Raw genomic sequence first — 27,515 nt, forward strand, 5'->3', positions numbered from 1 at the left:
ACACTTCTGAACTGTTTAAAAAGCCCTCCTGAGATCTTGTTACTCTATTAATTTGTGTAGCAAATCTTTTTTTCATAGATCATGCAAAGATAAACTTCAGCCCAGCCCCTGTCCGAATGATTATGTATTCCAAGGTGGTAGGACCTGAATTAATGAGATTTACTTATACTATATTAATGGTACTCTGTGGGAACCTGAAAGGTTGAGGAGTCACTAGGGAGATGTAATTAAAAATAGAAAAGAAAGCTGCTTATTTGAAAATAACTGTTGAAATCAGTTTCTTAAACAAGTTAGTAAATGTTTCTCTTTACACCTCTGTTATTTGCTTTTGCAAAATTTAATGCAAACATTTTTTTTTTAATGGGCTTACTTACTCTTTGGAGTCTCGCTTGAATTTTGTCAGCTCGAGTTACTCGTTTGGCATTAGGGTCAACAGTGATAGGATCCAGGAGCTCATTTAGGTGCCCCAATACTGGAAAATTCAGGGCAGTGCTAATAAATGATGATTGTTATTTATCTTCATATTTAATTCAGCTTTATCCTCCATCCTGGGCTTTATTTTTAGGATGTGATTAGAGGAAATAAGCCTTGCTAAGTTGAGCTGCACTACCCATGCATTTAAACTTAATGATTATCTTTGAGCTATTTTAATAGACACCTAATTAATCATTTTATGCTAAAGGAAAGCATTTTATATAGCAGCCTGCAGGATCCTAATCTCTCTCTCAAGCTTTTGTGTTTACCCAGTAAAACACCCCCTCTCCACAGGGTGGAAAATAGGGGTTGATCTTTTATAAGCAGGTGCCAAGGAGTTGCTAATGCTTGTGGTTTGGGTACTCTTTTTCCTTAGTTTACACTTAGCCTCACCTCTGGTAACCCATGCTTGGTTATTTAAGCAGTTTCTGGTGTCTGGAGCTCATCTCAATTTTTCCACAAGCTGTCAAGAAACTCTACCAGCCTGCCCCCCACCTCCTACTCACTTCCCCATTCATAATTAGGAGTTAAATCTGGGCTCAGGGACATTTAGTTTGGCTCAGCACAGACAGATTTTGTACTTTCATTTTTGGGGGCAGCCACTATGCTCAAAGATTCATGAAACTAATATTCTTTGTATTCGAAATAAATCTGGTTTCTATTGAGAGTTTCTGTTGAGATCTGTAGTGAGCAACAGATGTACACCCAAGAGGTAGCACAACTTTTGTATTCCAGTGACAGAAAACAGTTATTTATAAGAAATTAATGAGTGTATTCTGTGGCTCCAGTGTGGAGCCTCAGTAATCCATTTATTTACCATATTATATTTTATTTTGTTCTCCAAAGGGTATCCTGCCTGTTTTTCTGAAATAAGAGTTTTCAATTAAATAGAGCTGTATTAACACTAATCCGAATATACCTTATGCTGATACCATTGTATTTTTTCGTTGTTCAGGCACTATTATTGGTGGAGCAAGTAGTGTCTAGGGATATTACACCTAACTTGATAATGATGGTTTTACTAAGCCCTTATCCTGGCCAGGCCTCTGGGCATTATACAGATAATTAAAATTGAATCATAAAAAATTTTAAACACAATGCACCTTAGCAATAAGATTTTTCTACTTTTAAACATGATTTTAAAACCCATTTTAAAAAATGCATTTCCTTAGCCTGGTGAATTTGCTCTCTTTTTTTCCCAAGGATTACAGAAAGTGCATAGCAAATTCAGCCTTCAGAATACCCAGGAGCTGAAGACTCAAGTAGGCTACAGCTGTCTTCACCCACAGTATTCTAAAAGAACTAATGAGATGAGAAGTCTGCAGCTGGTGGCAAGCACAATAAACCATGAGCCAAGGGCTTCTCTTCATCAGAGCCTCCCCTTTCCCCATGGGATCCCAAAGGAGACAGAATACTAACAAAGCCAGCAGGCTGTCTCATTCCACACTATTGCTCATTTGCAGCTATAATTGGTAGCTGAGGTTGCATTCTGTATGCTGAAACTGTCATACATGAAGGAATATATTTGTTCATTGTGATACGGACATAAATCGTTCAGTTTTCAGATATAGCAAGACCAAACTAGATACCCAACAGTGGAAATGTAGCAAAGAAGATATTGTTCAAAAAATTAGGTGTTTGTTGTGGAAATACAAAACTGAGGTTGTTAAAAAGCTACTTCCTGCTTCTTAATATCTTACCACTTAATTCAGCTGATTAAACATTTACATATTCTTCATATTCAAACTAATGTAAAACAGAAATTTCTAGGTTTTGACAAGATTCATTATTCTCATCTTTCAAGGTTAAAGTGCTATTGTTAATAATTGGGTTTTGTTATGTTTTCGGTATAATGTCTTTAATATTTTTCTGCTTTGTATTCAAGAGGAGAAAAAGCAGAGAGGGGAAGACTTCATTTCATATATACATGTGTATATGTGTATGATATTTTACATGCAGTTGTGCTTCATAGGAAAATCCACTTTGATGTCTCTAGTGCTGCAGCTTCTTGGTATTTTTGAAACGTGGTTTGATTATCTGGCATTTGTTGACACCTTTTGCCATCATCCTGTGTGGTGTACGAGAATGTGCCCAGGACCAAGGCTAAGGAGGCTTGAGTTGAAGTGGTGGGGTAGTTGAGCCCTACCACGTCCTTATCAGACTGTGGTTTTAGCATCTTTCAAATGATGGAGCTTGGGTGGTCTTTACGGTTCATTTCACTTCTATGATTCTGTGAATCCATAGTTCAGATTTTTCTCCTCTTAAACATGATTTTACAATCCATTTTAAAAGTGCATTTCCTTTGCTGGTTTTGTTTGGTTTTGATTCTGACAGTAATTGTCTCCATTCTCTGTTGGCAGTTAACAGGTACTTCCTGGTGTTTGAGTTACCTGTTCTTTGTTTGCCTCTTTCTTTATCCTAACTACACTGATTCTTTAGGAGCCAGAACTGTGTTGGTTCTCCTTTACTTCATCTGTTTCCTTGAATTACCTCTTATTAATAACATCTGGTATGCTACCTTCTATATGATGGCTGTTCAATAACTAGATTTTGATTGAGGGAAATGATGCTGAAAGTGATTATTTGATACAATGTTAAATACTTTCAAGTTTTGAAAAAAAATGAGCTTGCTTTTAGGTTTTAATTCCAAGCCTCTGACCTAGAAGAAAATGTTTTATGGTGTTGCAGGTTCATTTATGTTAATAGAGTAGCTTATTTCTCATTGTAAATCCAGGTCTTGAAACCACCTGTACACACAGTTGATTCTTTTGTCAATCAGAAGTGGAGTTATTCATTTTTAGGATGAAGTTAAAAATTGAAGTTTAAGAACTCATACTTGCTGACAGTAACTGACCTTTCTGCTGCTCTGCCCAGACATAGGAAGTAAGTCCAGTTGTCCAGCTCCTTGCAGACTGTCCATCCCAGTTTGTCATTCCTGGGTAATGTTGATGCCTGTGGCTGTGCCACATTGCATGTTTTAAAGCATTAAGTCTCAGTATAGTGAGACCTATTTGCTTGTTTTATAATTTTAGGTTATTGTTGGTCCTTTTTGTAGACAACCTTTAGAGAGGCTTCAAGTTCTGGGTCACATATTTACACAGTTATCTTTCTTTAAAGTTTTGTTTTCTCTCTGAACTGAACATTTTTCTTTCCTCACATAATTTGTTTGTAACTTTCTCTTTAGGAATTATTAACATGGCATATGCACTTACTGAGTAACTGTTAAGTTTTGAGTGGCTGCTTCTCAACATGTTTGTTTGTTTGTTTTTGATTTGCGGAAAGTTCGTATTATACTGTAGAGCATGTTCAGTTCTTGCTTTTGCTTGTACTGCCCTTATCTCTAGAACAGTGATTTTAGTTAAGGTTTCATATCTGACATATCTGAACATTTTTCACTAAGTATGAAGTCTTTTCACAAATTCCGTAAAGGACCCCAGAGTCAGAAAATCTGCTCAAGAAGCAAGGGACTCTCCCCACCTCTCTTTCTTTGCAATGTTTTAAACTGACCAACTGACCATGGTCAAGTTACTGTTGTAAGTCTCTCTTATTATTGTTATTAATCTGGGCTCTAGCTCTTCAAAAGTAATTTTATCTTTTTTTTCTGGAGAGAGAGAGAGAGAGAGTATGTGTGTGTGTGTGTGTGTATGTATAACGACAAGAGAACTTTTGTAAAGCAGGTAGATTTTAAAAGATTTTCTTTTTTCATTTCCTCCATTCTGTCAGGAAAAGGATATACTAAGGGAAACAATTTACACACACTAGAACCCTGAATAAAACCTTTATTTTAGAGCCGTTCCCCTGTGGGATATAACTGAGGCAGTCCCGTGACACCCCTCCCTTGCCTCCTTTGACAGTGGGGGGCTGACATGAGTGCACTCCTTTTGTGAGGAAGCCAAGCCGTGTGTACCCCAGGGGTCTCTGAACAAGGGTTTAGAGAAGCCAGTCACGAAATTGAGATGTCCACCACAGACCCAACTGTAGGAAGAGGTTGGGGGATGCTACAGAATCCATAGTTCTGATTTTGTTCCCAGCCACAGTAGTTGCTCTGGCCAGCATTAACAGTCCAGTGTCATCATCTCCCTGTAGTGTCAAAACTGGGATGGGTATGTTTTATTCTTTGAATGTGATTATCCATTTATCAAAATACTTAAATTATTAAAAAACTGTTGGAAGGTTTGTTCTTGGAGACAGCTGTCCAGTAACCAGAGTGGATTACTAGTCCAAGACTTTTATTATTTCTTATTATGTAGTTATTTAGCCCAAGGTAAAAGTTTAATGCAAAGGAAACCAAACTGAAAACAATGGACAGGTCCTGAGTATTTTTCTACTTTTACACAAAAGCACAGTGAGTCTGATTGATTTCTGTCTTGTGTTTCGGTAGCTGCAAAGAGCTGTTCTGGCAAGGTTAAAGAATATTCTCTGGTTTTCTTCTCTGCCTCTGACTTTGTTTTGCTTTGCAGGACTACAAAGCTGATGAAGACCCAGCATTATTCCAGTCAGTCAAGACCAAGAGAGGCCCTTTGGGACCCAACTGGAAGGTACCGGATGCTGACCTTTCTGACAGGCATAGTCTTGGCAACAGAACACTTGACAGGTCCTGAGTCTTGAGGAGCTGGTGACGTTTAAGTGAAAAATAGAAATGGCACAAAAATAGTTTTATTTGCGATAAGGACTTACAGCCAGTTGCAGTTGGCCAGCAAATCTGTGCTGCATTAACAACTGAACAGAGCCAGACTGTCACTTTCAGCATAATGCTGCTCCAATAACTCTTAAAAGAGACAAGTGATTTAGTCTTTGGGGATTGTAATGTTCTCTTTTGAGACCTGAAGCAGTATAAAAATCCATGTTAAATGAAGGTCTCTAGTTTAAGTTTAGTCTTAGTAAAAACTGAACAAGTTCCCTTCACCCAAGCTCATATTCCTGGACTTTTAATAGTTATATTTTTGGAAAGCAGGACACGAGCGAGCAATTTTTGTGGCAAGTAGTTTTTGTTTTTGTTTTTTTGAGATGGAGTTTTGCTCTTGTTGCCCAGGCTGGGGTGCAGTGGCACAGTCTGGGCTCACTGCAGCCTCTGCCTCCTGGGTTCAAGTGATTCTCCTGCCTCAGCCTCCCAGGTAACTGGGATTACAGGCATGTGCCACCATGCCTGGCTAATTTTGTATTTTTAATAGAGACAGGGTTTCCCTATGTTGGTCAGGCTGGTTTCAAACTACCGACTTCAAGTGATTCACCCACCTCGGCCTCCCAAAGTGCTGGGATTACAGGCGTGAACCACCGCGCCCAGCCAGTAGTTGTTTTTAAATAAAGTGCACCCCTTTACTTTATTCATGGAAGTAAGGTAATGTCAAGGTAATAATTTAAATTGCTGTAGAAATATAATGCATTTTAAAGACATCTGCTAAACTAAATGACAGATCCTTAAAGAAGTTTTAATGTGTTATTGGCAAGTTATTACAGCTAATTTGACAGAAGAAGAGCATAAAAACTTAAACATGCCCACAGCAGATTTTCTACTCACAGGGTCTTACTTGGTAACCAACCTTTCTGTGCTGAAGCCAGTCACAGTTCATCGATAAATGATGTCTAGATACTAGTTGTTGCATGCAGATAGAGGATTACTGTTACAGACCCACAGAGAGCTCACTGAGTGGTTCTTCATGGGTGTTAGACTGTTTTGTGGACCGTCTTGTGCATCAACTATAAGGAAAAAAGAGTTTAACTTTGGTTTATAAGAAATGATTCATAACTATCTTATTTTCACATTTGTTCTCTGGGTAGAGTGTAGTTCAAAATTCTCCCAGTTTTAATACTTAGCATGTTAGGCCAATCTTGCGTTACTATAAAGAACCTGAGATTGGGTAATATATAAAGAAAAGAGACTTGGGCCAGGCATGGTGGCTCACGCCTATAATCCCAGTACTTTGGGAGGCTGAGGCCCTGGGGTGGATCACCTGAGGTCAGGAGTTCAAGACCAACCTGGGCAACATGGTGAAACCCCATCTCTACTAAAAATACAAAAATTAGCTGGGCGCGGTGGTGCTTGCGTTTAATCCCAGCTACTCAGGAGGCTGAGGCAGGAGAATCACTTGAACCGGGGAGGCAGAGCTTGCAGTGAGCCAAGATTGCAACATTGCACTCCAGCCTGGGCGACAGAGCAAGACTCCCTCTCAAAAAAAAAAAAAAGAGGTTTAATTGGCTTACAGTTCTGCACACTGTACAGGAAGCATAGTGCTGGTATCTGCTTTTGGGGAGCCTTCAGAAAGCTTACATTCATGGTAGGCAAAGGAGGAGCATTCATGGTAGGCAAAGGAGGAGCAGACGTCTCACATGGCGGAAGTGGGGCAGGGAAGTGTGCCAGGCACTTTTATACAACCAGATCTCATGTGAACTCAGAATGAGAGCTCACTTATCACCAAGGGGATGGCTGAAGCCATTCATGAAGGATCTGCACTCATGATCCAAACACCTGTTAGAGGCTTTACCTCTAACATTAGGGATTTGCATTTCAACATTGGGGATTGCATTTCAGCATGATATTTGCGCAGGGACAAATTTCCAATCTATACTACCCAGAAAGTGATGTATACCACTTATAAATTAACAAATTCAGCCTGCTTGATGTAAATTTGCTTTAATGGATTTAGAAAATGTCCCCACCCTTTTCCAGATTTCTAGCTTCAGACTTTAGAACTCAATCTTAGTTGGAGGGGAAGCCCTTTGAGATTTCACACTGGTCTTCTAAACAAGGACACCATGCCAAAGAGCAGCCCAGATGGTGGCTACCTCCACTGGCGCTGTAACTTCTGAAAAAGTACGTCTTATTCCAATGCATAGTAGCTCTAGCTGACAATACTTTTTCAGGGAGTAAAGGGGTATGAGGTTGAGACCCAGAGGTGAATTAAATATTGTATTTTCTTGAAATAAACATTAGAAGACAATGCTACATTATGTGGTGGGCTTTATGTTTGGGCTCAAATCCTTCCTGTAGGAACTCCTAACTGATTTTATAACAGGCAGCAAAAGTAGTTTGATACTATGAGTTGTGCCGATTTCTAACTTTTTAGGAACTTGGAATATATACCATGTCTGGCCTGATTTTTAACTGATACGGCTTTGTCTTTTATTATTGACTAATGATTGAAATTCTAGAATAGGTTTAATTCTTAGAAATAATGTGAATTTTATATTTCTGCAGGTTGCAGAACTGCAGTTTTTTTTCCATTTTCACCCCTGTGTTAAACAGTAACTTACTAGGCTGGTAGGGTGCTGGTCGTTTCTGCCCATTTGCCGGTTGATTGTTCATTTTATCCAGATGATGGTGGATCCAGCTACTCTTATAAATTGAGCTACTGCCTGACTGAATTTATGTGAATTACTGTGATCTCAGAAATAACTAGTGCAGTCAAGAATAACTAATAATAATTAAGCCATCCACTCGCTGCTGTGGAGGGAAATAAAGAGTAAGAAGATAGCTGATAATATGGCATACAGGAAATTAGGAACCTTTGGACTTGATCTTACCAGTGTCTTCTGTAAACATGTTTAGCAGGCCCTCTTTGCCAATTACTGTCCTGGTGGAGGCACTGAGGGTAGCACTAGGGAACGATAATAGTTGGAAATTTTTATACTTCTGAAATGCAAGGAAGTAATAGGGAACAAACATATAATAATTATGGCTTAAAGGAAGAAGAAATCTTATTGTGGACCCACTTACCCAGGGTTGTGTGGAAGAATGTTCTTATAGAAGAGCTGCCTGGTAGTTCCACGGTCTCTATCTCAAAAGGCCTCCGTGAGCCATTCCCACACTTACCCTTCAGCAGAAACCTGCCTTACCAGTACGAATTCCAAAGTCTATTTGAAGCTAAATGCAAATCCCATGATGTCTTTGAAACTTTTCCTTATTTGTCTGATGGTGATATTTTCCCTCTGAATTATTGCAGTATTTACTTCCTGTCTGCACCAGACTGACTAGGGGAAAATAAACTTTTCCTTGGTACCAGGTTCTGTACAAGGTTACATTTAATCTTTACAACCTTCGTGTGGTGTAAGTTCAGCTGCTTTATTTTATATAGTTGAGAAACTTGGGCAGAGAAAAACACACATAATAGTTGTAGGAGAAACAGCACAACATCTGCCATTTCTGGAACACCTGATTCAGTGCTAGTTATAGCAGTGTGTAAGGTATGGAGATGTAGCAGGTTTTAACTCTTAATCCAGTGACTCCTAGATCACCGTTCTGTACCTTTTATGCCCTGTTGCATCATTGGCAATTGTGTGACTCCCTATTCATGGTATTTGCCAGAATTTGATAATTTCTGTTACACTAGTGGTACGTTTTCAATGGTCAGGGAATCTGTAAGTGTCAGAGGCACTAAGGGAGATCCATTAAAAAGCCATTGGGAATCTACACAAGTTGCAACTTAACGCTCACTCTGAGCCTTGATTTCCACATCTCCAAAATGGAGATGATTTTAGTAACTACCAGAAGGTAGTTGTAAAGACTGGGTGAAATAATGTTAAGTTCTCAGCACAGAAGAAGTGCATAATCAGTGTTAACCGTTATCATTGTCATCATGCTTTTGTCTTTCGTCTCTTAGGGTTGCTGAGATCTATAAATGTGACCCTGTATTTATGACACGTAATTCTTATCTGTCTAGTGTCCAGAGAGTTCCCCTCATTCTAGAATGTGTTCCCCTCATTCTGGTATCTAGGGATTGTTAAACACATCCGGGTTCACATGTCTTTACCCCTCATGGTTATATATGTTTAATGAGTGATTTTATTTGGTTATCCATAAAGTAGAGAGCCACACGGTTTAGAGAGGATTCACTAGCATGGGATGATGAGGTTGCTAAGGAATATATTTTCATATTTTCCACATTTGTTAAGAGTACAGACAATTTTTTTAGCCTATGATGTGATACATATCTTTTATTTTTAAAAAACTACAAACCCAGAGATGCAGGCCTCAGTTGTATATTTATTTTCCCTCTGAAGAAAGAATTTTTAAAATCTGAGTGCATGAATTATATTTTTGTTACTTAGGATTCAGCACTTGATGAAGTGACTGTGTGCATAGTAATAGGAAAGCGATTTATAACCTGATTAAGAATTTTGCTTCAAGGCAGAATTGTACATTTCTGATGGATGTAAATGTCTTGCTTCTCTATAGCACTGTGTGCACGTGTGTGTGTGTGTGTGTGTACCTGTTTCCATTTGTTTTTAGCTTTTCAGTTTCCCTTCTCTGATTTGAGTGAGGAATTGTCATTTTAACAGATTGAAACACTACCTTTGAAGATTGTGGTTTCATTTTTATCCCATGGCAAGGCCTCATTTCTTCCTTCATTTAAGCCAGACATCTCTTGAAGATTTAAGCTTCTGTGTCTACAAATACATGATAGTTAATAATTAGGCCTCTAAAGGTCTTTGTAGGAGGCTTTGTCAAAGCGTCTCTGCCTTATAGGGCTTGATGTGTCTCGGAAGTCTCAGCCAGAGCTCTGAACTTCGGAATATATAAGGGGATCCGGTCAAATAAATAAGTTGATCCAGAAATTATGGTGGTTTTTAAATTATCTTTATGTACATGTTCTTTCTCATCATAAAGGCATGCCCCATTTGTCTTTTGTGTTAACTCTAGCCTGAGCTAATGCTCCGCAGTCAGAGCTTGGCTGTTCAGCTTTTCATACTGTTTAGCTCCTCAGTCAGCTTTAGACTCATTCTAGAACAGCTGTAGAGGCCATTCTGGATCCTTCATGCCAGTGGAGGGAAACCATATTTGTGCATGATAGAGATGTTAATTTGTTTCATGCCATGCTACCAAGATTTCTTTCTTTTTCTACCCCATGTCTGAAAAGATGGTGGTACACTTGGTGTCCGTGACCTAAGATAAGGAAACTGCAAAATTTTTTTGGCCAGGGATAGGAGGAGTAGAAGTGAGTGATGAGGGAAAAGTTGAAATTCAGGTGTGGAAATCTCTTTTGAGATAGAGAGTGGCAGGAAAGCCACCCAGAGACTCATGTGGCTTATGAGCAGTGTTTTTTACTTGGTAGCCGCCCTAGTGGAAAGACTGGGAGGTGCTCTCTTGTTTCTTAGCCTTAACATGTCTGTGAGATCCAGGGAGGATACAAAGCATTTGAAAACATGTTCCCTCCCTGTAATCTCACATTTTAAACCCCATAGTGGGTGGCATAAAGAGGCTTAGTAATTAGTTTCTGGTTAGACCACATTTTGGATTATGTATAATAAAGCAGACCTTCAAGCATGGCTGAGTTTTTTTTAATATCTAGTTTGATGACTACATTTTTAATTTGATTTTTAAAATAAATATATAGCACATAGTATGTACTAATTATGTTAACTCCTATGGAGGATACCAAAAAAAAAAAAGCTTTTCCATGTCTTTAAGAAGCTAAGTGCTCTAAGAGCAAAACTAATTAATTCTAACCTTATCTTGGCTATGGAATGTCTCTGTTCTCAGGCAGAGTTAAAGGATTCAGGCACAGATGAATGAATGTCTTATTCAAGTTCAAGAAGTGATTTGGCAGTGTGAGCTTCTTGCAGAGATTCTTCCAGACACTTCCAGAAACAGTTTTCTTCATGAGTTTCATTTGAAGGTGAACTTGGGGTTTTGCTTGAAAATAGTGTCACTCCTGGAGTTATCAGACACAAGCATGAAGCATATAACATAGTCCTCTTTAGTGAAATGGGTGTGAGCCACACAAAAAATTAGGTTTGGAGGAACATGGAAAATGTGACTGATTATCCTCTCACAGGCAGTAAGTTTTCCTGTCTGGATCTTATTTCGCCTATTTTTGTGAAATTAGATTAACCTACAATTAGTTCAGTCTTTTTTAACTCACATTTAGTCTCACGTTTACTTCTTCCATTTAATATTTTCCATTTGCCCCACCAGATGGGACTCCTCCACCTTTGAATGCCACTAGAGTCTTGCCGATGACCTTCTCATGGCTCCCGGTGTGTCTTGGGTTAGGGCAGTGGTTTATGTATTCCCTCTGTCTTCCTTCCCCCCACTTCCTCCATCTCCTGTTGTTCACACTGAATTTTAAACGATAGGCTTTGTGTCTGACTTACCTTGATACAGGTCAGTGCCAAGCAGAGAGGTTTGCTCATAGTAGGGGCTTGTAAGTATTTGCTAGATTCAAGTTAACTACCTTAAACCAAATAAAAATCAAGTAAATGTTGGACTTCACATGTATTTACAGAAATATAATGTCCAATGTAAGTCTGTCAAAATGGCTACTAAAATAAATGGTTACCTAAATAAAGTTTAGGTTACCTAAATAGAGAGAATAGCTGAGTTGGGGAATGGGGATCTGCTTGAAATTTCAGTACATAGACGTCAGATACATTTCGTAATCTTGTGTTGATATTTACTGATGCACACACACTGGCAGCACTCCCAGCAGTGCATTTATTTTTAACTTTCTTGGTGAAATCTGGGTTGGAAACTTAACATCACAAAATCAGCAGCTGAAATTAAGCATTCACATTCCCTTAAATTGAAAAATGAAAACATGAAGACAGTTATGAGCCTTATAGAAACTGCTGTGTCTTTGCAAAGTGTTAATTCTGGTTCAGTGTAGCATATACCTATTCCGTCTTCATCCCAACACAGTTTTAAATAGGAAAAAGTATGTGTAAAGTTGACAAATCTCATGAAACTGAGGGGACTGTATTTTTAGAAAATACATTTCCAGAATGCCTTTGGATTCTTTTTAAAAAATGTTAAATCTCTTTTACGTTTGTTTATATTTGTTTGTCACAGATTTGAGAAACTAGTTCTTGTGGATAACATGTACTGATTGCTCACTCTTCCAGTTAAACACACTGTGTTTTGTTTAGTTACATTGTGTGCCTCTAGTATACATTACTCCCCCTAAGACCTCATCCACATACCTTAGAGTAACCTAATATGTGTTGTTAAATTAAAAACATGACTTGGGCTTGGGAGTTTCATTTACAGTTAGAAACATGAAATGTAAGGAATTCAGTGAATATACAAACTATTTAAATACAATTTTGGAAACATTTCACAACTAGTGCTTACTATATTACAGATGAAATTTAAATTACATAGCGATGAGTCATAATTTGAGGTTCTTGTTAGCCCATGACGTTCATCTTGTAGAACTTTTGATTGTTCTCTTTGTAATCAACCATTCTTTACCCTTTTAAGTTGTCCTTTTAAATTTTCATGCTCTATGTAAAACTCAGCAAAATCATTTTATCTACTTTCAGATTAGGAAAGAGTTAACTGTTTTGCCTTAGAGGAGGAAATGTTAGGTTTGGGCTGGATTGGAGTTGTGTGTTAAAGATCTTAATTCAGATTTTGGTTTTATTTGCTTTGGGGTTGTTTTTTAGCCAATGAAGAAGAAAGAATCAGAAAACTTTATTTAAAACTTTTATTTTAGGTTTAGGGGGTACATGTGAAGGTTAGTTATGTAGGTAAACACATGTCACGGGGATTTGTTGTACATAGTATTTCTCACCCCCGCTGGTACCCAATAGTTATCTTTTTTGTTCCTCTCCCTCCTTTCACCCTCCCCACAACATTTGTATTTTTTAAAGTCAGAGAGGAAGCTTTGTCTTGCCCCAGGCTGTGAACCTCTTGAGAGCTGGGCAGAGACTTCTGGAACTTCTTTGGGTCTTGTGGATTCTAGAACATTGCTCTGAGTGTGGGGTCCCAAATATTTGCCCCTTTGAGATTTTTCACATTTTGAAGGTTACACATTTCTTCACTAGAATGTTGCTGATGCCCTAGAAGTGTTGATCATTTTATTTTGCATGTATACCTTGTAATTGCTTTAAAGAAGAATTAAATATGGGATGGACTAAACTTGTGTATTAAAGATCTTAATTCGGCTTTTAACTTGATTTTGTTTAGCTTTGTTTAGATTTAATTTACTAAACATCAGAAGAAAGAAGCCAAAGCCAGATTGTTTATAGTGAAAGAAGAATGAAGACTTGAAATAGCACCCAGATAATTTAGGGTAAAGTCAGTCTTTGTCCTAAAATACTCTGCTGAGGGCAAAGAAAAACTTTTTTAGCATCAATTTGTTTTTCTGCGTATTTGGTTTTTTTTAAATTTTAAATGATAATTTTGAAAATAATTGTACACAAAAGAAAATAAAAATTAGTTGTGTAATTTAATTACTATTATTTGGTATATTTTCTGATTCCTGTAGTTTATTTTGTTAGGAATGTTTATACTATACATAGATACCTATTTGTATTAATTCTCCTTTTTTTCCCTCCCACATTGTTGACTGTTATTTGAATTTTTTTCTTTTTCTTTTTCTCTCTCTCTATTTTTTGAGATGGAGTTTTGCTGTTGTTGCCCAGGCTGGAGTGCAATGGCACGAACTCAGCTCACTGCAACCTCCACCTCCTGGGTGCAAATGATTCTCCTGCCTCAGCCTCCCGAGTAACTGGGATTATAGGCACCCGCCACCACAGCCAGGTAATTTTTGTATTTTTAGTAGAGACGGGGTTTCACCATGTTGGCCAGGCTGATTTCGAACTCCTGACCTCAGATGATCCACCTGCCTCGGCCTCGCAAAGTGCTGGGATTACAGATGTGAACCACCGCAACGCTGGAAAAAAATGTTTTTTAATGGCTGTATGCATAATAGCCCATTGTATGGAAGGCCTGTGAAGTATTTCACCCCTCTCCTGTAGTGGGTATTTAAGTTAATAATTAATAAGTCCAGATTTTTGCTGTTACCAGATAAATCTGTGGTATTATTTCTTTACTTGATTAATAGGATATATTTCTGAAAGTGGAATTACCAGGTTAAAGGGTACAGGGTAGGATATGAACCGCTTTTAAGACTTTTTATTACCTAGTGTCAGATTTCACTCCAGGGAGATGATACCAAAAGGATTCTTTTAGGTTATTGTACGACATTCGGACATTTTCACTATTTTCTGTGTCATCATAAGTATGGAGACTTTCAAAGCTATGTTCTTAATCAGTACTTTTAAAAACCGTAGCTCACATTTAACAGATGACTCCCGCAAATCATTTTGAGAATTGTATGAGAACTTTTAGATATCTTGTATACATTAATAATAATGATTGAAAAAAATGTGTGTAGCTTGTGTGCTCTCAACTTTCTTCTGGTAATATTTATGTTTTTAGGCAACAAGCTGTTGTTTTTTAGTTGGGTGCGTGTTCTTCTCTGAAGGGTTTTTAAAAAAATAATTACTTGTAAATTGGATGGAAAGCAAAAATCAGATTGGGACTGAATATACATTTTAGATTTGAAAAGATAGCTTAGGGAACTGGTTCCTTTTTGTCCCATGGCTTATAGTTTCTAAAATGAATTTTATAGATCAGTGTTACTTTATGAATTACCAGTATTAATTGATTTGCACAGCTTGCCAGAGTCACTAGAAAGAATGTGAGAAATAAACTTGGTTAATTGTTGAAGTCATATATGTGTACTCTGTTCTTGGAGCTCAAGTTTAGTGTAGGCATATGTATATTACAGTTAGCTTACTCCTTTAATTAGAACCATGCTTCATCCCACTGTTTTTATAAAATTGCTGGAGAATTCTGAAGCGTCAGTGTTCTAGGTACACCCAAGATTTTTCATTTAGTACAAGGTGTCCAATGATTTGAAGTTGTAGAAGAAAGCTTTCAGCAGCTCATAATTAATAGGACCTTCTAATGTTCAATCTGGAAAGTATCTTAGAGTTCATCAGTGGTTTGGTGGGGTACTCAGTCATAGAGGAAATTCACTGTGGGTGGGTGGCAGGCTGGGGAATATTTTCTGAAGCCCAGGCATATTGTAGAATAAAACACAAAATTACAGGAAGTTTTAGGACAAGCCATTGGATGTCAAAGATGTGTAATGTTTACCACGTACAGCCCTAGACCAATCCTGGCCCTCAAGAACCTTAGTTCACTCACCCCTGCTTTTAGTTTTTCCTCAGTGGAGAATGAAAAGCTCTGATAGAGTCTAGTTTTCCTGTTACAGATGGAGAAACGAGGCCCAGAGAGAGGTTAATGATCCTGCCCTGTGTTAAACAGGAAGTTACCTTGCAACCCAAGTCCCCTTACTCCTAGTCTAGTGCTACTGTTTGGCAGCTGTATCTCACAATTAAGTGCCATATTCTGCATAACCCAAATTGTATTGCATATGAGGATTTTCAGTGACATTCATTGGATTAGAAAGTACTTCAGCATTGGCTCGTTGTTTATTGGTCAAATGATCTGTGGAAGACCAACTTTGTTGTCATTTCAATAAAGCTGGACACTTAGAAGCTAGCTGTGTCTTATGGAAGGCTTGTTGACGCTTCTTCATCCAGGAGCCCAGCTTAAGTGCCAGGGGCCTGCAGAGCAAAGGGAGGAGTATGTAAATATTTGATTTTAGCCCAAGCCAGCATCCACAACAGGAGGGTGTTTCCTGGGAGAGAATATTGACACCAAGGGCAGCATTATTTACATAATTATCCTCTTCTCTACCAGCTACATTTATGTCCCCTGACAGCACGTAGCACAGAGTAAAGGGTAAATGGTGCCACGTAATACTTGCTGAATTATATTATATTACTAAAGTATACACATACATCCTGAATTTTCACATTGGTACTCTGTTTTATGGGGGAAAAGTCATGGAAAAGTAGAGCTAAGCTAGCCAAGATATTTTGTTAACAGAGCTCACCTGCAAGAGGACAGTTTGCTATAATATTTTTATTTAATTGCTTACTGGTGCTACCTCATTGATTTAAGCCATGTATCAGGTTATTCTTCAGAAGATGAAATGTTACTACAGAACAAATGTCTTGAGAAAAGTTGATCAATCATGAAGGACTCTATAGAACATTCAGTCGCTTAGTAATACCAGGATAGAATTTTTTATATAGCATATCCCTAGAATTAACTTAAAACTGCGCCATGGTATATAATTTGGGGGAAAAAAATGTGGTCTGGTGCTTCAATCACATAAAGGAAAAATAATCTTGAGGTTTAGAATAAGACCTAGAAATTAATCATTTTTTGAATGTATGTGGCCGATTTGAGAAAGAATCTTTGCTCACACGCAGCTTTTTGAAACTGGGATGAGTTGAAGCTGGTAAGTTGAAGCTGACAAGCAATGGTGGTGGCACCCAGTGGGACTGATCCAGTGATGTCTGGGCACCACCGTGTGAAGACAAGGACAGCAGTGAAGAGGGAAGAGCCCATGGGAGAGGCTACTTTGGCCTTTGACTCAGTAATTTAGTTTTTATAAAAGGGGTCCCCGTCGTGTTGCACTGACTTTCTTCTCTTAGGAGGCAACTTGGTTAAAACTGTCTTGCAGATTCAAAAGTGGTCAATACAGCACTTATTAAAGAACAATGGAAAGAGAGAACTAACATGTATTAAGCCCTTCAGTCTCACCTACTAAGCATGGAACATAAACTGCCTTGCTCAGTCCCCACAACCGCACAACAGTCCTAAGATGATGTCGCCTTTTTTTTTTTTTTTAATCATCTTGTAAGCACACCAACACTGGGGCTTCAGGTTTACAGAAAGGCTCTTTTCCCCAGACCGTACTTGTGGTCTGCCTCTGCTCTCTGTGGTGCTTTGTTATGTGCCTTCTGCAGTAGACTGAGCCCTGAGGGCTCACTGCTATGCACCTGTTCCAGGCTTTTCTGGGTCAGCTCAGGAGTATTTTGGTCTTCTGCACACATCACCTTGGAAGTGGACCTGTGTATTTAAGTCACTGATGTATGCTGCAAGCTCCTGGTCCACCCCCACTCACTCACTCCTGAAAATAAACATGCTAGTATATTGAACTCACTAAGTAAGGCAAAGCCTCAGTAAGACTCACAGAAATCATCAATAATAACATGGGTTGCAGTGCCCCCACCTCTCATCCCAGTTTATTTATTTCTTTATTTTTATTATTATTTTTTGAGACAGAGTCTTGCTCTGTCACCCAGGCTGGAGGGCAATGATGTGACCTCAGCTCACTGCAACCTCTTCCTCCTGGGTTCAAGCGATTCTCCTGTCTCTGCCTCTCTAGTAGCTGGGATTACAGGCTCCCACCACCACGCCCAGCAAATTTTTGTATTTTTTAGTAGAGATGGGGTTTCACCATGTTGGCCAGGCTGGTCTCGAACTCCTGACCTCAAGTGATCTGCCCACCTTTGCCTCCCAAAGTGCTGGGATTACAGGTGTGAGCCACTGTGCCCGGCCTATTTAATTTTTTTTAGAAATAAGATCTTGCTATCTTACCCAGGCTGGTCTCCAACTCCTGGCCTCAGGTGATCCTCCCACCTCGGCCTCCCAAAGCTCTGAGATTATAGGCATGAACCACTGTGCCCCGCCTCTCTTGGCTCTTTAAAAAAATAGTTTATTTTCCCTTGTTTACCAGAACAAGTCTTGATTTGATTCCTGACTACACCATTTAAACTGTGAGGTGTAGTCATTTGTGGAAATTGAAGTCTGTATGTATAGGATTCACCTCCAAATATTTGGTAATTACAGATCATTTTTGCTGTTGCATCACTTTTCGTATCTCCCTTCTATTGAAAATACCTCAGTTAATAAACAGTACAGGTCCACTTGCGAATATCTGAAGATAACAGGAGAAAGCTGAATTTCCTTGTCATTTTTTATTGTGCCTCACCACATCAAGGGAGTGTGGTGATGGTGTTATGAGAACCCTTACGTATTAAAGGCTCACTATTGATTTGATGTGAATAGAATTTGGTATTTAATATGAAATCTGAATAGTGTAATTTGAGGCAGAGCAACATACCTATTAAACTTTAGAGCTAGGAAGTAACTTGGTCTGTGGAAGGAGGGTTTACAGCAGGGGAATACTGCGGCTTTTGCTAAAATGATTTCAAATTTTCAAATATCTGAATTAAACACATGAGATTGTAATTTTCTTCATGTATGTCTGTGATGTCGTTACACAACAGTCAATTTTAATGAAAACATAAATATTTAAGTCACAATTTCTCCTTTTCAATTTTTCTCATCTAGAAGGAGCTGGCAAACAGCCCTGACTGTCCCCAGATGTGTGCCTATAAGCTGGTGACCATCAAATTCAAGTGGTGGGGACTGCAAAGCAAAGTAGAAAACTTCATTCAGAAGGTAAAAATCTGCTGAAAACGTGGTGACTTAGATTTAGGGTAAGATCGGAGCTAGCTATTATTAATGGGATATCTTCTCTATTGTTACTTTTTTTCCCTCCTTTATGATATGAAAATTATTGTCCCTACATAATTCATTTCAGCCCTTCTTTATACCTTGAAGCAGCAAAGACAGATGGCAGCAGAGGTTTTAAGGGACTTTCTTTGGGGACAAGCACAACAGCTTTTCATTCAAAGTGCTTACCTTATGATTTGCCCAGGACTTCTGTAGAGAACCCTTTTCCCCCACACAGCACGTCCCCAAGAGGACCTGGTGTTCTGATCCTGGCTGGAGGGAGAGAGCGAGCCCAGCATGCTGAAGGGCTCCTCTGCCCCAGCTCAGCTGGACCCTTCCCCCTACCCTCCATATCTCTCAGAATATATATGTGTGCCTCGTGCTGTCACAGGGGAGCGGTGTCTTCTTCAGAGGTCCTTAGTGAAAACAGGCACACTCTGAACTAAGGTACACAGTCTGATGATCCAAATTCTACTTGTTTCTCTTTTATGTCTTCTTTATTAAAGTGAAAGTAACATGGGCAGTTAGATCTAGGAGGAGGGGAGAATTGGAATTTTATAAATGCACACGGTTGTTACTACCTAGGAATGTTGAAACGTTTCCTTGGTATTTACTTTTCCTGTAGGGTGAATATTTATTCTGTTATTATTATAAAGAAACCCTCATTATATCTCAGATCTTCACAATTAGTAGTGTCTGTTTCATAATAACTTTTCTATTTTTAAACTATAGCTGCTGTAATACTTTATAAGACAAGGATCTCAAAGTGCTGGAAACTTTGATTATTCATGGGCCTGCTTGCAGTTGGCCCACAGTAGGCATTCTGTAAATATTGGTATTCTTCCTTCCTCTTGGATCATAATCATAGATTAACAGTCCAGTTCTGAAAAAATGGAAGTCACACATGTAATTGATAAAATCCTTTCTATTCATGGAAAAATATTTTTAAGTTGAAGGTTGTCCAGAAATACTTACTGTTCCATGCAGTTTTCTCTCTTTTTGGGAAAGTTGAATAAAACTTAAATAATCCTGCAATTGAAACCACATTATATACATGGTTTTTAAATATATTTATAATAGTGGCAGCAACGTGTTGTGTAGAAAAATTAAGGGAGAGTTTGTAATGATTCTTAATTTAATAAAAGAACCCAGGACTCTTTTCTTTCAATGCATTATTGTATTCCACTTCATAGTGCATGTTAAGAATGACAATATATAGTTTTATAGCAGAAGAAATCTAGTTGACCTTTGCTCATTGACATTTAAAAAAAGGTAAAAATAAATCAGGCCCAGCAGGAATGTGTTGGATTAGGTCATACACACCACATTTTTTTAATTTCTACTAGATCATGACACCTTTGCCTGGGAGATTGTTTTCCATTTCACAGGGAAAGGTTCTTTTTTTTTTTTAAATTTTGCTGTACACAATGATAATAAAATGGAATTATGATTTCCACAAATCTACAGAGTAGTCTTTTTGAACCAAATGTGTAAATTTCATGGGTTAATTGGAACATGTAAAGTTAATGTGTCATTAATCTTAAGTTTTTGTCATCTTATGCTACTTTTTTTCTTTGCTTTAAAAGCAAGAAAAACGGATATTTACAAACTTCCATCGCCAGCTGTTTTGTTGGATTGACAAGTGGATCGATCTCACAATGGAAGACATTAGGAGAATGGAAGACGAGACTCAGAAAGAACTAGAAACAGTAAGACTGGCTGTTCTATGGCAATTCTCTAATTTTCCCTTTTCTAAAACTGTATACATGCTTGTAAATACAGAGCTAGAATTAGGAAGAGTGTTATTAAAAGCCATTCCGTATTCTACTTATTCTCATCAAAATGGAGTTTCTTAGACACTGCTATTCCTTCACATATTCTGATCTGTCTTTTGTTGAGCAGATTGCGTGAAGGTAGACTAGAGTTTTCTCAGTCTAGAGTTTGTTACCTGTTAAATATCTAATGCTTCTGTATTCTTTCTTACACACAAACTCTAGTTCTCTATGTTGGTTCCTGGTTCACAGTCCTTTTAGACACTTTGCCAGACTAAGTTGCTTTTGGCTCAGTTTGTATCACAGCAAGTTTACAAATGTTAACACGATAAGTCCTAGTTCGCTTTTTTTGTAGAAAAGGTAAGGCTAGTGGTATTGTTACTAATTCTGGAAATGCCTCCTCTGCTTCTCCCAACTAGCAGTGAATCTTTATTTCTTCCTAAGCTTTAGGCAGATTCAGGTGATCCTTGGGCAAGAGGTCAGCATGCCACAGTTCAGTGTTACAGCCCATCCCAGCTGCTCACCACCACTAGTGGGCAGGGCCGGCAGCCAGTGGGCGTCTCCTCTCTCGTCGGGATGGATGCTTCCCTGGCTTCCTCTTGCATGTGTCTTGTTTTGTTTTTGCCCTGGGCCATGTTTGTCTTCAGTTGGCAGTAAGACCCCACGGGTGAAACGAACCCAAGGAATGTCCAGGGCCTGCTAGTGGTTTCCATGTGGTCATCTCAAGTCCTGCCAACAGGCCCAGTTTTGGAAGCCCTGCAGGTGTGAGCATTTGACAAACGCCTGTGTGTGAGGCAGAAACTCCATTTAATCACAGGAGAATGGCAGCAAATCAGATTCTTTGGCACAAAAGGAAACCTATTTTTCTGGCACATAGCATCGTAAAGAATCTGTTTAAAGTTGCTTACTTTTGGTGATTACAGCAGATCTGCTTCTAATTAGTTTTATATAAACCTTCTGAGAGGACTAAGACATATTTTCTTTATAAGGCAATAAAATATTTTAACCTTATCTTATACATAAAGTAAACTATAGGCAGACTCCAACTTATGAATGGATTTTGTTCCAAAAAATTTTGATTGTTTGAAATTTGGAACATATTTTATAAATTAGGGTTTGGTTTCTAGACTAGCCAGCAGAAGCCTCTTTGACTCCAATTTCTCATACTAATATTAGGGCTCTGAGTTCTGGATATAGGGAATAGGGTGATGAAATGGCAAGAGCGGAAGATACCCCCCTCACTTCCTTATTTTTATTCTAGCCACAGGCAAAACATTTAAATAGGCAACAGCAGGTCATGGGCACTTCCTACCTTTCTTTCCAGACCTCTCTCCCACTTCTGTGTTCCCTTTTTCATGAGTCAGGTGCCTTTCTCTGACTCTGTAACAAGCACCCCCCTGGCCCTCGATACCCTATCCAGTTTTAGTCCATTTGCCTTGTCTGGTTTCACTCCCTCCAAGTGCCCAAGTCTCCAGGAATACCTGCCAGCTCTGCCTTCAGCCCTTCCAAGCTGCTGGTGGGTGTCCACTGAACATGAAACAGAAGCAGCAAGAGACAGCCATCCACACTAAGCTCATGATGTAGCACTGGCATTTTCAACAAGGATTTACCAACAGCTCAAACCCTTGGGAGAGAGCCCTTCTCTCAGTTTTTAATTTTTATACTGAAGAACTGTGTGTCACATAGGGAAGAGTAGTTACCATTGACCAGGTGATAAATATAGCCCTATCTGGTTTGGACTCTGACCCCTACCTATCTCTGGACCCCTTGGACAGAACTTGACTGAGATTTCTTCCCCCAGGGAAGTGCTCTTGCTTCCCTAACAAGTTCTCAGCCGCACGATACCTGAACACAGAATGGTCCCAGCATCAACACGCTGTGACCCTCCGCTGTGGAGCTGGTGACTCTTGCTCTCAACTATGGCAGTGGGCCTGCAGGTGCAGCTGCTGCTCCATGCAAATCAGTTATTTCTGAGCTGGAAATTGCACTCCTGAAGAAGGTGTAAGATAGAGAAGTAAAAGGCCAATTCCTTAGACAGTGTCATCATTCTTATACCCACATTGCTGAAACTGATTAACCCCCTCATAAAGCTAGTAGAAAATCTATCATTGCTTCACAGTGAGGGTACATAGCAATTGCTTTGTCAACTATCTCAAAAACATTTTAAGACAAATTTCACCATTAAGTGCTGCATCTTAACGTTGAATCCCATTTAAGTTATTTTGCTGTAGGTCATTGGGGAGTGCTTGATTCCACATCACAGAATCAAGATGCTGCTGCTTTGAGTCCTAACAGTGGCTTTGTGAAAGCATCCTCAGAATCTGGGCAGCATCAAGCCTGCAGGCCAAGAATGCCTACCCGGAAAGCACCTGCCTCTTGAAGAGGCATCCCATTTTAGAGTCCTCTTTACCATGCTTTTTCCTTGAGGTCCTGACCCCTGACACCTGATGATAGATTTTAATGACGTTATAATGCTCTTAATTCGCAAATATTTTAAGAATTGGATTTCTTTCAAATGGGTTTTTGCCCTGGAGAGAATTAGTATCTTGAGAGGTTAGGCACACGAGGAATGCCCCTGCCTATGATCTGCAGGGAACTGCCCTGGGGTTGAGGCTCAACGGCTGAAGGAGGACTTTAGGTTAACGTTTTACCTGTTTGTTCTTAACTGGCACTTCTGGTACAGGGGTCGGGGTGAGGATGTGTTGAGTTTTAATGCATTTATTGCATTTGTTTGTTTTCTGTTCATTTGGTTTTTTGTTTTCTCATTGAGTTGTGTCGCTTGTCTGGAGGCTATTGTTATGAATGCCTGTCCTTTCTAATACATCTGTGTGCCCTTCATGGTTTGCCATACATTGTTTCTGTGCTTGCCTTTTCTTCCTTTCATTCTCCCTCCTTTCAGTAAACTTCCTTTAAAGGACTCCGCTGAGAGACCCTGTTCTCAGAAGCAGCAGAGAGGTGTGGCCCACACCCTCATGGCTTCCTTGTCTGGCCTAGGGACTATACAAATGTGGACCAGACCTTTAGGACGTTTTCTCACATATTGGCAAACAATTTATTTACCCATTGGCTGTTTTTCATAATTTTTTATCAGTCTGCAGGCTTTTGTTTTTTACATTTAAGGATAGATAAACCTTTTTTTGTGCTAAGAAAAGCCTTTTGCAAGAATGTCTTTAAGCCAAGGTTATTTGAGGGGCCTCAGAACTTCATTCTTAACGTGGATGTGGTTATAAACAGTCAGCCATCACTTCATAATTTCTTCTAGATCTTTTTTCTCCCCTTGCTTACTAACCCCTATTTAGAGTCTGATTTCAGCAGCTCACAATTTTATTTTACGTTTAGATGCGTAAGAGGGGTTCCGTTCGAGGCACGTCGGCTGCTGATGTCTAGATGAGTCCCCTGTAGGGTCAGAGACAATATCAAACTGTGTAAGTGAAGACCTGGGTAAAAAGATGTTTCAAAACCTGTACCTTTTGGTGATGGGCAGTTAACTTGCTGAGCAGAAGCTCTAAGTGTTAAATGTGGTTTTATTTTTAGAATTTAAAAGATAAATATTTTAGAAATTAATAGTGAACTCTTATTATATAGTCTTTAAAAATTTTACCTGTGGACCAGGTTGAATTTAGTAATCCTGGGTTAGTTTTTAGTGTTATGGGTTAGAACCCAGCTGCCAGGTGCTCTTACTCATCATGTAGCACATTGTCCTAGAAGCTAGCTGATTTTTCGATACTGAGTTAATTGACCTGGTTCTTTGTAGAACCATTTGTGGTTAGTAAGGAAATATGTAAAATCACTTGAGATCAAATAAAGATTCTCTATCCCATACCATACGAGCCAACCTCAATAATTTGTTTTGGCTGTAATATTTTCTGTGCACCAGAAAGTCTTCCTTGGTATTTCATCTTCAGTTATTACAGTTAGCTGTACTCTGCGTAAATGCACTTTAGTTTTAATTTATGGTGTAAAACATTTCTGTGGTCTTATTTCTTTAAAACATTATATGCCCATATAACAAATTTTCCCAGAGATGCAAAAAAACAGGAAATCAAAATCTCCCTCACAAATTGAAACCAGTGTGAGTAAACAAAAATCGACAGTGTGCTGTATCATTTGTTTATATTGAACTATGATGTTTATTAGAAAAAGAACGAGATGTAACACTCTCCTCCCTCCACTGTGGTTCTTTGCTGCCCCACATGAGCTACCTGCTCTTTTAATTTTTGAACATTGGGATGAATGAAGTGTTCAATTGTGAGAAAAGCTAGTTGTGCCAAATAAGAATGAAGTAACTCTTCCAAGATTCCCCCAAAACACTTTTAAATTCCATGTTCATTAAAAAAATAATAATAATAAATTATTGTTACTTTTGTTAAACTCTCCTAAGTTTTTGTGATTTATTTCTGCCTCGACTTTATTTTCCCCTCTGATGAGAATATATTGTGGCATTAGTAGTAAGACCAAACTCTTTTTAAACAGATGAAAATTGTAAGATGCAGTAGTTGGGGTACATTTTCTGCCAAAAGTTTTGATACATTGAGAAATTTTTTTTTTTTTTGGAAAGTGTGTTTGACAAGCTGCTGTCTAACATTTTCTGTCTCTATTTTAACACATTTTGCACTGTCTTTTACTTTTCTTACAGTTACGTAATCAAGGTCAAGTGAGGGGAACAAGCGCAGCCAGTGATGAGTGAAGAAGAATCTGACCAGTATCTTCAGTGTTGACGTTTCCCAGATGTGTGCTTGTGATGATACACACACAAGCACAGGTTCTCCACCACGTGTGTATATATGTATGTGTGCATATGTCTGTAGCTGTATATAAAGCGCATGTAGAGCTACAGATCCAAATACACACATTTGTGTATATATGTACATACAGACATACTGAAGGGATTAGTACAATTTCTCCAAAGTACTGTACCTATCTTCAGCAAGAATGCAAAAGAAAATATTTTCAATATATATACCTGGAACAGATTTTAATAATTATCAGAGTAATACCATTAATGGACAAATTGACTGCAATGTAATACTAGCTGGTATGTTTCATAAATGTCAAGTTGTGGACCAACATATATAGCCTTTTATTATTTTTCTCTTCTTTTAAGTCAGTTTCTTATAAATTTTTATTTTAGTCCCATAAGCAGTAGACTCCCACAGAAAATTTCTTCAAAATTTTTTGGTATTCCAGGGAATCTGGGGTGTAAACTCTGAATATATTTATAACTATTTATTTCTGGATGGTCATTATCTTGTAGCCAAATTTGACAATATAAGGTAAGGAGCAAAGTTACAGGCCAGTTTTTACTTGTTTGCCCTGAGGGAAAAATCCTTAGAAAAAAATTCTGGTTTTTATTGGATTTTTATATTTTAAATTTCAAATATTTTTCTACATCAAACCTAGCAAAAATGGAGATGACGGTTTCTGATTTATAATAAACACTAGACAATTTTCATCCTCCTGTTAGGCAAACACATTGATGGAGAAATTAGTCTTAATAGGATTGTAGGCTGTGTAGAAAAGCTAAAAGTATAGCACTTCACGGAGTCTTGTTTTGAAGATGACAGTCTGTAACTACAGCTTGGAAACTATGCAAATGGTCTAGATTCCTCAGAGCTCACATGATAGGATATAGTTAGTGATGACATTTTGCTCTTCTTGTGGAAACACACACTTCAAGGGGGAGATGGTGACTTTGGGATAGGAACAGTTTAAGATGCAGTGTGAGTCTGGCCTGTGCGGTGAGGAGGCCCCGCCAGGAGGCTGGGGGACCTCCGACTGTGGGATGTGCTCTCAAGTAGGATGTCATCAGAACAGATCCTGAATAGGCATCATGAGAATGCTGGTCAGAACGGGCTGCCACTTTTTTTTTTTTTTTAAAGGAAGGAACAATAGCTAGGTTAGATTTTTATCAGCTTTCTCTGTCTGAATCCAGTTTTTCCCCTGTCAGTCCTGGAAGCTTGAATAGAATTATATTGTTGAAGCCTTCAGGTCACAAACTGTCTTTTTTAACCTCCTGTCCCTCCTAAAACACGCCAACCCCTGCAGTCAAATCACATTAGTAATCTGATTTGCTGACAGTCCTGTCCTGCCTGCTCCTTGTTTTCCCACATGTCCTGCATCCCTCCCCCACTGGAGTGATTTCAGTGAATCAGACAAGGAAGGATGTTTAGGATCACTACTGCATTGCAATACCCTGTTATCCTCAGCAACAAAACCCACATTTCATACGTCCTTTGTGTACTCAGGATAAAGACCGATGTTTACTCTCTGGGCACTGTTGTAAGATAGGTTTTGTCAGAGCATAATCATTGTCTGCAAAGTGTTTGGTGCGAGGAAGATTATTGCTAATTTTGTGAAATAAAGAGTCTAGCCCTCTCCTTTTAATGAACTTAACTCTCGCTGGCATCTGTAGTATCATTGGGAGCTTAGGCACACATGGAAATGAGAGCCCGGCGCATGGATTTTAATGTTTTTCTAACAACTGTGGAGATTTGAGGGAATGTGTGGTGAATGTAAAATACCTAGTTTACTTGGCAGTCTCTTGTGTAAATTACAGTAAAACAAAGTAAATGAAATTTAAACAAAAAATAAATTTGATCACAAAATGCCACTTGTGTGCTTGAGTGGTTGTTTCTCTGAGCCACTGGTTCGGAACACCTCAGACCACTACTCTGTTTTTCGAGAACTCTGTCATTGGCAGCACTGCCACTCTGGGAAAATTGTTTTGTTTTAATTGCAAATTCTTATTCTTGAAATGTACCTGTGCCACACTAAGTGGTTACGTTTGGTTTCTTAAGTAATTTTCTGTCTTTAAAAGCTAAGCAGTAAACTAAAGGATTACATGTTATTAGTCTCAGCAGTTTTCAGAAATTATTTTTAAAGGGGAAAACAGGGAAAACCCATCGTATTTTTAAAGCACTTAGTAAGGATTTTGCCATTTGATTCTGATTGTTTGAAGATTAGGTCTTTTTGGTGCGGGGTCACCTTTTACCTCTCCTTTTAGGATTTAGTCCTTTCCAGTCTACTTTGTTGTGCGTGTCACAACCATATTCTTGTGGTTCTGGCTCACATTGTAGAACTGCTGAACATAAGGAGAGGTAGCC

The 27,515-nt window shown here is 38.7% G+C and overlaps 1 protein-coding gene across 2 annotated transcripts in view; it reads left to right on the forward strand.

Annotated features, from left to right (window-relative positions):
- The window catches only part of PITPNB (phosphatidylinositol transfer protein beta), a 67,629-nt gene extending 40,607 nt beyond the window's left edge, over positions 1-27,022 (forward strand). The window contains exons 3-7 of one of the 2 annotated variants that reach the window (XM_074004110.1): positions 4,935-5,012; positions 18,476-18,586; positions 20,227-20,349; positions 23,752-23,837; positions 25,049-27,022. In XM_074004110.1, coding sequence (XP_073860211.1) covers positions 4,935-5,012; positions 18,476-18,586; positions 20,227-20,349; positions 23,752-23,799 — 360 coding nt within the window. In that variant the 3' untranslated portion in view covers positions 23,800-23,837; positions 25,049-27,022. The remainder of the gene's footprint in view (positions 1-4,934; positions 5,013-18,475; positions 18,587-20,226; positions 20,350-23,751; positions 23,838-25,048) is intronic. The other variant, XM_005567707.5, reaches the window with a different exon arrangement.
- The last annotated feature ends 493 nt before the right edge of the window (positions 27,023-27,515 follow it).

The sequence above is a fragment of the Macaca fascicularis genome, chromosome 10, assembly GCF_037993035.2.
Source record: "Macaca fascicularis isolate 582-1 chromosome 10, T2T-MFA8v1.1".
Lineage (NCBI taxonomy): Eukaryota > Metazoa > Chordata > Mammalia > Primates > Cercopithecidae > Macaca > Macaca fascicularis.